This window comes from Dendropsophus ebraccatus, chromosome 6 (genome assembly GCF_027789765.1).
Source record: "Dendropsophus ebraccatus isolate aDenEbr1 chromosome 6, aDenEbr1.pat, whole genome shotgun sequence".
NCBI classification, from domain to species: domain Eukaryota; kingdom Metazoa; phylum Chordata; class Amphibia; order Anura; family Hylidae; genus Dendropsophus; species Dendropsophus ebraccatus.
In genome coordinates this window covers 119,347,097-119,359,191 of record NC_091459.1, presented here as the reverse complement: position 1 = coordinate 119,359,191, position 12,095 = coordinate 119,347,097, and the positions used below count along the sequence as shown (strand labels likewise).

At 40.6% G+C, this 12,095-nt stretch overlaps 1 protein-coding gene across 2 annotated transcripts in view; it reads left to right on the top strand.

Moving 5' to 3' along the window:
- The window catches only part of EPHX2 (epoxide hydrolase 2), a 51,191-nt gene extending 39,357 nt beyond the window's left edge, over positions 1-11,834 (top strand). For both annotated transcript variants that reach the window (XM_069975748.1, XM_069975749.1), the window contains exon 19: positions 11,488-11,834. In XM_069975748.1, the coding sequence (XP_069831849.1) occupies positions 11,488-11,563 (76 nt within the window). In that variant the 3' untranslated portion in view covers positions 11,564-11,834. The remainder of the gene's footprint in view (positions 1-11,487) is intronic.
- Positions 11,835-12,095: the final 261 nt, after the last annotated feature.

Genomic DNA, 12,095 nt, shown 5'->3' with positions numbered 1-12,095 from the left:
AAACATTTGAAAGAGTGAAGATTTCAAAATGGGTTGAATTGTGGGGTTTTTTAGTTTTTTTAGCCTCTAAAATATACTCCAAAACTGAACTGGTGCCTAAAGAATTTCTGAGTTTGAAATTTTCACGAAAATTTAGAAAATTGCTACTAAACATTTACGGCCTCTAACATCCTAAATAAGTAAAAGCATGTTCACCAAATGCTTTTAAAATAAAGTAGACATGTTATAGATATGAATTAATAAATAATGAATGTTGTATTACTATTTTCCTTATTGGCAGAGACTTTCAAATGTAGAGAAATGCGCTTTTTTTAAAATTTTTAACAACATTTTGGAGTTATTCACAAAAAAATTCTAAAGCTATAAACTCAAATTTACCACTAACATAAAGTAGAATATGTAGCAAAAAAACAATTTTGGAATCAGAAGGATTGGTAAAAGCATTCCCAAGTTATTGATGGATAAAGTGACACAGGTCATATTCATAAAATTTGCCTTGGTCCTGAAAGGGTTAAGGATGAATTTTGTGTGTGCTGGTTACACCAGCCTTGGTGAGGAGGGGAGCACGGCAATGGATGATTAACCCGACCAGAGGAGGAGATGTCTAGTTGCTCAGCTGGAGCTATTGCCACTTGCTGGAGCAAGATGCCAGGGGTAACAACTGGCAGCAATTTAGCTTTGTCAATACCCTGTGTGTAATAATTTATATTATATTTGTTTTCCTGGTGGAGTGTGATATAGTATATATTGAGGATATTAATCACTGTAGGTCAGATGTCTACAGACGCTACTAGGTCACTTACCTATTAGTTACACTTCAATGAATAAGACTGCCTGTGCATGATATGTTCCCTACATATACCAGGTTTGGGCACTTCTTGCAGACCTGTTATAATAATTTCAGCAGTACGTGGTCTCTGCAGCAGCCTTGTAAGCGACTCTGTGTCCAGATGCTGAATAAAGCAGCTGCCCTTCCTCTATCCCAGCAGGATGTCCTAGCATTCATCAAAAGCAGAATTACAACCAGTCACCTATCTATCTTTATAAGGACAGGCTGCAAATGCATTAAGTGCCAAAATATCTGCCAAAAAACAATATGCAGTAAATTCTCCATGGATCTTAATGGTAAAACATCAAGAAATCCATCCCAAAAAAAAGTTTAAAGTGTCACTGTCGTGAATTTTTTTTGCAGAAATCAATAGTCCAGGCGATTTTAAGAAACTTTGTAATTAGGTTTATTAGTCAAAAAATGCATTTTTATCATGAAAAAGCAGTTTGAAGCTCTCCCCCCTGTCTTCATTGTTCTCTTATGGAGAGAGCTAAATAAAAGACCAAAACAGGACAACAAAGAGTTAATCTACAAATACCTCACCCTTTATCTCCTCTGACAGTCACCACTGACCTCTCTGAGCTCTGATTACTCTGAGCTCTGATTACAGCTGTTACCCAGCTTGTGCCTGTAATCCTGTTATCTGCTTTCTGCTGTCGGCTAACTCCCTCCTTCCTCCTCTCTCCTCCCTCCTCCCCTCTCTATAGACTAGACTGGGTATGTCTGATGCAACAAGTCACAATTTCCTGATTTTCTGCAGTGGATGGAAAAGAGGAGGGGGGGGGGACCTGGGGAAAGGCTTTTTAAATGCAGATAATGGCATATTTGGCTAATAAACCCAATTACAAAGTTTCTTAAAATCGCCTGGACTATTGATTTCTGCAAAAAAAAAAAAAAAATACGTCTCTTTAAATCACCCACCTTTTACTATTTTGCAAATACAAAAATGTAAACAAAATTAATAATTAAACATATTTACTGCATGCAGGATCGCACAAACTATTAAATCAGATCCCTGATCTCACAGGGTGAATGACATAAAAAAAAAACTTGTCAGACTGCAAAATTGCAAAAAATGAAAATTTGCTATGACATGAAGAGGTTTAATGACAAGGACACTTCCATTCCACTCCACAAATAATTTACTTTTCAGGTTTGCGCTACATTTTATAGTAAGATTAAAGAGATCATTAGAAAGTACATTTGGTCCTGCAAAAAACAAGCCCTCCTTTGGCTCTGTAGATAAGTGTTACCAATAAAACCGTAAAAGTTAACCCGGTTTTTAAAGGGTTAAGGATTGAGACTTCTTGTTTGAAAAATTTGTGCTGCAATTAAAAACCTGAAGGTGTGAACAATCCCGACGACTTGCCCCTCGCTCACAGTAAACAAACTTCAGCAGACATTGTGTTTTTATGGGGTGGGAGAGGCATTTACCGCACACACACACTGTAATAATTTCTTCTTTTGCAGGTTATTATAGTGTTATATCCGTGTTTATAGCCCTCCTAATATATGCATATAAAACAGACTGTGACAACACTAAAATAAATGGCTATATAACAGCACATGAAAGTGATTATGAATTCCATATGCATAGGAGTCCAGGATGGAAGGGCTCTCCATTGCCGGTGTAATAACATGGTACAGAGGAAATTTAGTAACGATTCCATATATAATTGCGGCCTCGCAGCCGGCGCTGCCACGTAACGTGTAAAAATAATGAGGCCATTACACCTGATATAACCGCAGCTTTATACGGGGACATAATACACATCATTTATATCATTTTAGATGAATGAGCCATAGGGTTCCTGCCGAGAAGCCCGGACTTACTCGTTTATTGTGAGAATACTTAATCCGCACATCTCTCAGCAGGAGCGCCGCCGTCTCGTGATTTACACCCCCAGACTGTATTTAATATATTACAATGTACAGCTGCTGGTGCTGTACAGTCGTCAGAACAAGGATGTTTGATTTACATAGGGCTGCAGAACGGCATGGCAGGTTACACATAATGTCTAATGTGAGATCAGAGCCAAGAATTGGTTTTGTCCAATGTTTAAAGGGGTTGTCTGGGGTTGTCTGAGATTAGAAGGATATAGCTGCCAGAAGTATTGTAACTCGTTCTATTCTCTTCAGTGGAACTGTGTTGTAATACCACAAACAAAGTGGCACTGTTTCTGGAAGAAAGCAGCCACGTTTTTCGCACCACTTCCTAAGAAAAATAGGATTGGGCTGTAGTGCCGATATGTTCGGCAACGTTCTTCTGAACCCGAACGCTCAGCATTTTACTCCCTGTGGGTGGAAAAGTTGGATGCCGCCCTAGGGAGTCCTGGAAAACATAGATACGGCCATATGCCATAGGCTGTATCCATGTTTTCCAGGCAGTCCTAGGACTGCATCCATCTTTTCCTGCCACCAGGAGTCAATTGCCAAGCGTTCGGAGCACACTACTGAACCTGAACAGTTTGGAGAGTCCGCTAAACACTATTAAGCAGTTAAAATTCAACATCCCCTTGAAATCTGCCATGGAAGGAGAGTCAAGAGGCCTCCATACACATTAGATGATCATCTAATCTATTAGATGATATAGACGTGGAACATTGCCTCCAAGACTCCATACATCAGCTGGATTTCCTCAAGTAGACCTTGTTATTCTCATTGCATCAAACTCTTTTATCTGGCCATTAAATCGGTTGTACAGGATTAGGCTATGTTCACACAACGTACTTTTTTGTATTTCTACGACCATTGTTGCCGATTGCAACAACAGCCGTTGTTAATACGAAAAAATACGTTGGCTTGCTGTCTATGGGATCCCGGACGGAGCGTATACACATAGTATACGCTCCGGACGGGATCCCTCGCGGCGCCGCAAACAACTGACATGTCAGTTTTCTGCGACCGCTATTCAGTGCTATTTATCAGAATTTTTTCATCAGAATTTTTCATAGACGGCCGGTCTAATACGAGGTCTGAACATAGCCTAATAAAACATTGCTGTTTTCTTCCAGAAACAGCACCACCCCTGTCCTCAGTTTGGGTGTGGTATTGCTGTTTAGTTCTATTAAAATAAATGAAGCTGAATTTTAGTACCAAAAAGCCTGTGGACAGGGGTGGTGCTGTTTTTTTAAAGAACCCTGGATAACCCTTTAAATTGATAACAAGGAATAAGTACATAGAAAAAAAACAGTTTATCGGTTTCAGGTTTGAGTAAAATTCCTAGTCAAGTTGTGAGGCTTGTGACTTCATTGGTGATTCTGGAGAGAACCCGTTCTTACTTTTGGAGACCAGTTTAGTTGTATACCTCTTTGTCATAGACCATTGTCTGTAGAGCTGCCCATACATACTGATGTCAGTAGGATTGGCCAACCATCAATGCGTATGCAAGCCTCCCCAATCTCCTGATTCTCCCCAGCCATCACACCTGATACCTTCAATGGAGAGAAGGATCCGGCATCTTGAATTTCATCTACTTTTGTTATTGGGTTTATAAGACGTGATAGATGTCTGACAACGGCTTTCCACCTGTAAAGTCTATATGCTGTAATTCATTACTTAGCAGAAGTCTACCAAAGTGGAGCCTTTCCAGGTACCTTATTAGAGCAGATTAAGGCGTACAGGCAGACACCCACATTTACTATCCCTCTGGACATTGTCTCTTTTGTATAGGAAATACAATCCCATTGATTTATACAAGAACACAAGGCTTCTCCCAGATCCCCCGAGACCTTAGGTCACAGACCCTATTCTTATCCTCTTTGTTCATGTGTTTTCTGGGGTGAGGTAAATTAACCTGATTGTTCTGGACAAGTCCTTTAAGTCAAGGACTTGTCAAGCACTAGTCTGCAATAGACAATGAATGAAGCTGAGGGTCACGTGGCGACCTGTGGTTCCATCCAAATGAAAGGATCTGGGGTGCTGATCTAGAGATCTCTGGGCAGCATGGAGGTTAGACCCCCACAATTTCATACCTGTCCCATATCTTGTAGATGGGGACACGCTACTGTAGGTTAAATCTGAAAAACCCTTTAAAGTGCCCATTAGATCAACCTTTTATGGAAGATGCCAATTTTCTGTTTTGTGTTTTTGTTTTTTCCTCCTTGCCTCCTAAAAGCCACACTTCTTTTATTATCTCCAATGGCTAGTTTTTTGTGGGACCAATTGTATTTTGTGGTGGGATTTACACATTTAGGCTATGTTCACAAAACGTATAAGACCGGCCGTTCCATGACCCGGCCAGGTCACAGAACGGCCGGTCTCTGCCCAGATCATCCCGGCCGGTACTTAGGTACCGGCCGGATGATCTTAATGGCCAAAGGGTTCTGATGCGGGCGCATTAGCGCGCGCCCACATCAGAACCTCCCACAGCACACAATGATGCAAGCGGCTGGAGCCGCTCGCTTCATTGTGTGAACTGACAGGTCTTTCTGCGGCCGCAATTCAGTGAATTGAGGCCGCAGAAAACTGACATGTCAGTTATTTGCGGCCCCGTACGAGATCCCGGCCGGAGCGTATACGATGTGTACTTTTACGTAGTGTGAACATAGCCTTGTTTTGTAAATCAGAAAAAATTGTGGTGAAATTGAAAAAAAAAAAATGCAATTTTGCAAATTTATTGATTGTTTTGATGCTGTTTACCTCGTGATTCTTCAGGTCAGTGTAACTAGAACAATATCCAATTAATGTAGCTTTTTGCGATGTTCAAGTTAACAAAATACATATATATATATATATATATATATATATATATATATATATATATTTTTTTTTTTTTTTTTTTTTTTTAAATGAATTTGCTTTTAATTCCACTGGTCTGCCTTCTATTTTCCCACCTAGAGAGCTGTGTGCATCTTTAGCAATTCTGGCATTTGGTTTATTTTTCATATATGTCACTCATTTTATGGGATTACTAACATTATATTTTAATAGTTTGGACAATTACGCACACGGTGATGACAGATATATTTAAATATATTTTCCATCCCCATAGGGGTCTTTTATGACCATCTCCTTGATTGCTCATACAGTACTGGGCTATATTCACAGAACATATATTTTCATAAAATCACGGCCGTTGTACAACGGCCGTTATTATTACAGGAATATTCTTTTCATTGATGTCTATGGGATCCCGGCCAGAGCGTATACACATTGTATACGCTCCGACCGGATCCCTAGCGGCACCGCAAACAACTGACATTTCAGTTTTCTGCAGCCCCTATTCAGTGAACATGGCCTTAAATTGATCCATCGGATCGGCACAGCCTGTCACGGGGAGCCGCCCCCCTATCCCACCACTGATGTGCATTTACAGTGTTTGCTGCTGTCAGCTTTGGGAGCTCAGAGCCATCGCTCCATGTGACTGCCTACTACTACCGATGAAGGCAAGAGCTGCTAGATATGGAAGACATATGAGCACCAGTTACAGGGAAAATACACCTCTATGGTGACTTTTTTCTTCCCCCAAAAACAGCTTTTCCACTTTAGTCCTTTGTGCAATTATATTGCCTGATAGCAATTTCAGTCTTATTTTCTCAGCGCTTCTCCGTGCTGTATGTGTGATGCATGTGTAGAGCGTGCCCTCAGCATACATAGCCATACAGCGTCCCCACCGGCAGCGATGAGCTGCGATGCCGTCACCTGCCTGTCACTCGTGCTGACATTGAGTCATGGAGCTTTATCTTGACCTATTGTTGAACTCCTTGTGATTTATACATGATCTGGTCCTCGGCGCACACCTGATCCCCGGCTGTGGAGAGGACGCTGCACAACTGCTTGACCTTCGCATTGAATCATCAATGTAGGATCAATTACTTTGTGCTCAGTGAGAATTGGGGGCACAGAGTAAAGAAACGTGTGTGGTTATTATGACAGACACAGGAGGGAAGCCCGGCTACACAGTCCTACAGGATTGTACAACAAAACCTAGATAAGTAACATAGACCCAGACAGCGGAGCAACCTCGTCCATTCATTGTAATGAACTTATAAAACCAAACATAAAGAAATCCTCCACAGGCTTAAGCTCAGATTTTAATCTTTTGATGAGTCGCACAGAGATGTCAAACGTTTTGATCGGTCAGGTCGGACTGTTCAGGTTTTCATTAGATGTAGTGGTTTAATACGTCACTCCCCAGCTCCTTGTGATCTTCATCAGACATTATAAGCTTATGTAGCTCGTCACATACAGTGAGATGGAGATTGCAGAGAGTTGGAAAGAGAAGCGCTCAGCCATTCACTTCTCCCAGCTCTAGAGATTAATGGGGGACTGAACAGTCTAACCCCGACATATCAGAACTTTTACATTTATTTTAATAAAGTAATATAACTTTGTATTAACACTTTATTAAAGGAAAATGTACAAAATATTTTTTGTTTTACATTTTTACACTAAAGGGGTCATTCAGACGTCTGTAGAATTCCGTCCGTACACGGACGCTGTTCTGCAGACTTCACCTGAAAGCTCCCAGCATTATGATTAATTATAATGTTGGGATGTTTGTGCTGGTGTACTGTGTCAGGAGCTCCCGACATCATAATTAATCATGAGGCTGGGAGCTCCCAGGTCCAGTGCGCCGAACACCAGCCAAGTACGGACAGAATTCAATGGACATGTGACTACCCCTTAGCAGCAGTAGGGGTGACATGGCCTCTCTGCTGCCACCAATGGCAGTGTTGGGAACTGCAGGGCTGCTCAAGTCCTTGTCTTGGGACCATTCAATATCTGCATTAACTAGTGATTCTGAGTGTCCCTCTATAATGCATGTTGGTACTACAATAGACATTGCATTTGGGGAAACTGTGTTGGGAGTGCTGCAGGTGCGGCACAGTATAGCCGAGGGACAATTGTCCCCCATCACTTTGCTACACTGCGCTGCAGCTCTCAGGACAGGCAGCTTCCCTTTAACATCCACACCCATTCAGACTTCTGCTGTACCTTACAGCCAGGAGATGGCGCAGAGGAGGCATGTTCAGCTATAATCTTGTGCTTTTTTGGTTTCTTGTGCCTTGTTTATACGCGGCTCTATTCCTCTGAAGTGGTAATTAGATCTCTACATCTCCCCTCTCTTCTGCTAAGATTACATTGGCTGTCTAACAGTTAAATTTAGTTTTGCTTCTGTGATTGACATCCTTCCCTACCGCTCTTACTTCTCCTGTTCTTTCTGCGATAACTGGGATGTCAGGGACCGGTCCAAGCACACCTGGGGCATATTCCTGGCTTCCCATAAACTATCCCTGACTCCAGTGCTTGCTATTAGTCTCAGTTTAAGCGTACTAGCATTTCCTTTTATCTTTCTTTCCTTGTTTATTGTGACCTCTTCTCTTGCTAATTGACTATTATATAGGATCTGATTATGGTGCTCAATAGGTTCTGACCCCTGGCTAGTTCACTTTTTGTATTTGTTCGTTCATCTTCTCTGCATTCTGTGGCAGTCGCCAAGTTGTCGTCTTAGGGTAGTTGAGGCAGGTAGGTAGGGACAGCAGTGGGGTTTTAAGTGCTAATGGTCCTTATCTTCCCTCTCCCTCCTGGCGTTAGTGCAGCAGTTGTTGGCATAACATCCCCGCCCCCGTGTAATGTCTATTCTGGTGTTAACATGTAATATATAGACATCAAGGTAGCCTCCCCTAATGAGTAGCGGCAGGTAATAAGAACAAAAACACAGACAAGCTAGGCCTCACTGTCCCTGCAATGTCCCTATGGAAACCCTAAACTAACTCTCCCTAGCAGAGACAACAAGAAGGGTCTAGGACCCAGAAAAATAAAGCTGAACAAAACCAATGAAAAGTGCCAGAGCAGACAATATAGTCTGCATAAAAATGCACAAGCAGGGATTTTTAAAGAGACAAACAAATAGGAACTACCCTCCAAGCAGTCTAGAGCTGGCAGTCAAGATGGCTGATCCAGAGCAATAGATCAGCTGTGAGATATTATCATAGGAACTGAACCCAAACAACTAGTAGAAAGTATACGACAGAATAGAGGGATGCTGCTACTGCTGCTCATAGTACATTGCATCAGTGATGTCGTATTAATAGTGACATCATGCACCCACCCATTACCATTCATTATCTAAACTAATGTCATTGATACCTAATGCATACACATAGGGGTAGGGATCAGCCGTTGCATAAGAGTACAAAGTATGCTAGAATCTTATTGTTCTTACTGTCTGTCAGGTAATCCACTTACTTAGAATCAATCACCAGGACAGGACACTGTAAATCTATTACATAGCATTTGACAGCACAGACAAATGTATCACAGAGTACAAAAATAACTCGCTACATGCCCCTTTTGACCAAAAGTCATTTAACATTGGCAAGAGGGCTAACATGATAGACTTCTTACCAGCCCTGACACCTCCTACGTCGATGGAGTGAGACAAGGCAAGTCTCAGGGGGCTATTTAATTGTAAAGGTCCCCTAAATCAAAGCTGACAGTCTGCTCCCAGTAGTACACTCCACCGCTGCTCTGTACAAAGTGACATTTTTAACAAGTTCGGTTGACTTGAACTGTAACGAAAAATACAAAATAATTATACAGGAGAGATCCAGCCGGCTATAATGTGACCTGTATGAGATGTTGAAATAACAGTCTGCAGGACAATTTCTACTAATATAACATGTGGTTGTAAACACACATTAGAGGGAAAATCTCAGAACCTCAAATTACAGGTTACTGCCTCATAAATGACATCTGAATCTCTATGCTGACAGCGTTCATTCACTATTGATTGTGATAGATCGTTTCATTTTGTACCTGATTGTGTATATTGCTGTTGTATGTCACGTCCCAACAGAAAACAGATGGTACAAAGGCAGAATAGAAGGTGGGTGCATAGATGAAAAATAGAAAAAGTGCCCCCTGTGTACAAAAATATACCTACTATAATACTGCCTCCTATATACCAGAATATAACTACTATAATACTGCTCCTATATACTAGAATATAACTACTATAATACTGCTCCTATATACAGGAATATAACTACTGGCGGGGGTGGTGGTCACTGACCGACACAGTGTGGACTTAGTGTAGGGACCCATGTGTATCAGAGACCTGCACGTTGGTACATGGGGCAGTGTGGCTTGATCAATTTACACACAAACTTCTGATTTTTTTATATGCAGCCGAGAGGCACTAGTGTCAGCCATAGGTGTGAGGATCAGCGCTTCTTTCTCTCCTGGATCATAACTACTATAATACTGAATATAACTACTATTATACTGCTCCGTATGTACAAGAATATAAATACTACAATACTGCTCCTATATACAAGAATATAACTACTATATACTGCTCCTATATACAAGAATATACCTACTATAATACTGCTCCTATATACAAGAATATAACTACTATAATACTGCCTCCTATATACAAGAATATAACTACTATATACTGCTCCTATATACAAGAATATACCTACTATAATACTGCTCCTATATACAAGAATATAACTACTATAATACTGCCCCCTATATACAAGAATATAACTACTATAATACTGCTCCTATATACAAGAATATAACTACTATAATACTGCTCCTATATACAAGAATATAACTACTATAATACTGCTCCTATTAACAAGAATATGCTTACTATAATACTGCTCCTGAATACAAGAATATAACTAATATAATACTGCTCCTATATACAAGAATATAACTACTATAATTCAAGAAAAGAAACACGTAGTAGCACTCACCCGTACTTCAGCTTAGCGGCTTTATTACATTCACAAGTTGCGGGGAGGGGAAGGATTCAGGTGTGTGCGCGTCCTGGCACGGCCGTTTCGGGGATACGCCCCCTTTGTCACCTGGTCGACAAAGGGGGCGTATCCCCGAAACGGCCGTCCCAGGACGCGCACACACCTGAATCCTTCCCCTCCCTGCAACTTGTGAATGTAATAAAGCCGCTAAGCTGAAGTACGGGTGAGTGCTACTACGTGTTTCTTTTCTTGAACTTTGGTACATCTTGCCTCTGTAGTCTAAACCCCCACCCAGCAGCCACATTCACACTTATTGTCTGGCTCAAGACCGTTCCACAGACCCACTCCACATAGTGCCATATTTGGAGCGGTGCAGGTCTCTACATCTTACCACCCACAAAATAACTACTATAATACTGCTCCTATATACAAGAATATAACTACTATTATAATACTGCTCCTATATACAAGAATATAACTACTATAATACTGCCCCTATATACAAGAATATAACTACTATAATACTGCTCCTATATACAAGAATATAACTACTATAATACTGTTCCTATATACAAGAATATAACTACTATATTACTGCTCCTGAATACAAGAATGTAACTACTATAATACTGATCCTATATACAAGAATATAACTACTATAATACTGCTCCTATATACAAGAATATAACTACTATAATACTGTTCCTATATACAAGAATATAACTACTATAATACTGCTCCTGAATACAAGAATGTAACTACTATAATACTGCCCTCTATATACAAGAATATAACTACTATAATACAGTAGAAGTACATTACAAGTATAAAACAGCTGTGATATGATAAAATAATAGGTATAAAAAGTTATATAATCCAGGGCATAAGTGTTTGGCTATTTTATATGACTTGATAATACTGTGATTGTGTCTCTTACAGACCGGACACTGTGAATGAAATCCTCATTAAATGGCTGGGAGAAGTTCACTCGGCTTCTGTCCCTTCCAAACTCTGAGTCTCCTCTCGTCTCAGCTGCTGAATTCTCGTTCTTGATCGTCCACAGAAAATGTTCTTAATTCCTTCCTGACACAATCCAGCGGCCACTAATTGTCTGCGTGTCACGCGTCTAATGCAGAGCGGCATTGTGATGAACAGGCGAGGCCGGCGCGGAGAATGAATGTTTTTAGCAATCCCATTTAATGATTAACCCTGAACCTTTTCATGGAAACAACAAATTGTGAATAATTGTATGTTTTATATAATTAAATAGAAATGGCTAAAAGTGGCTTTAATGGAGTGTAATGGTGTGAACGTCACACAGAAGGAAGACCAGGATGGGCATCACATGTCAGAACTACAGGTAATGATATAGTCACATACTGGCTGGGGAATTGGTTCTTTTACATTTACAGTATGTTCCATGTATGCATTGGGTGCATAGACTGATAAAGTATGTATAAATAATGCTCCCCACCCCTAAAAAAAAAAAAAAACTTCTCTATAAATGTACAGTAGGCCACCACCTGCAGCTATGTATTGAGGAGGGA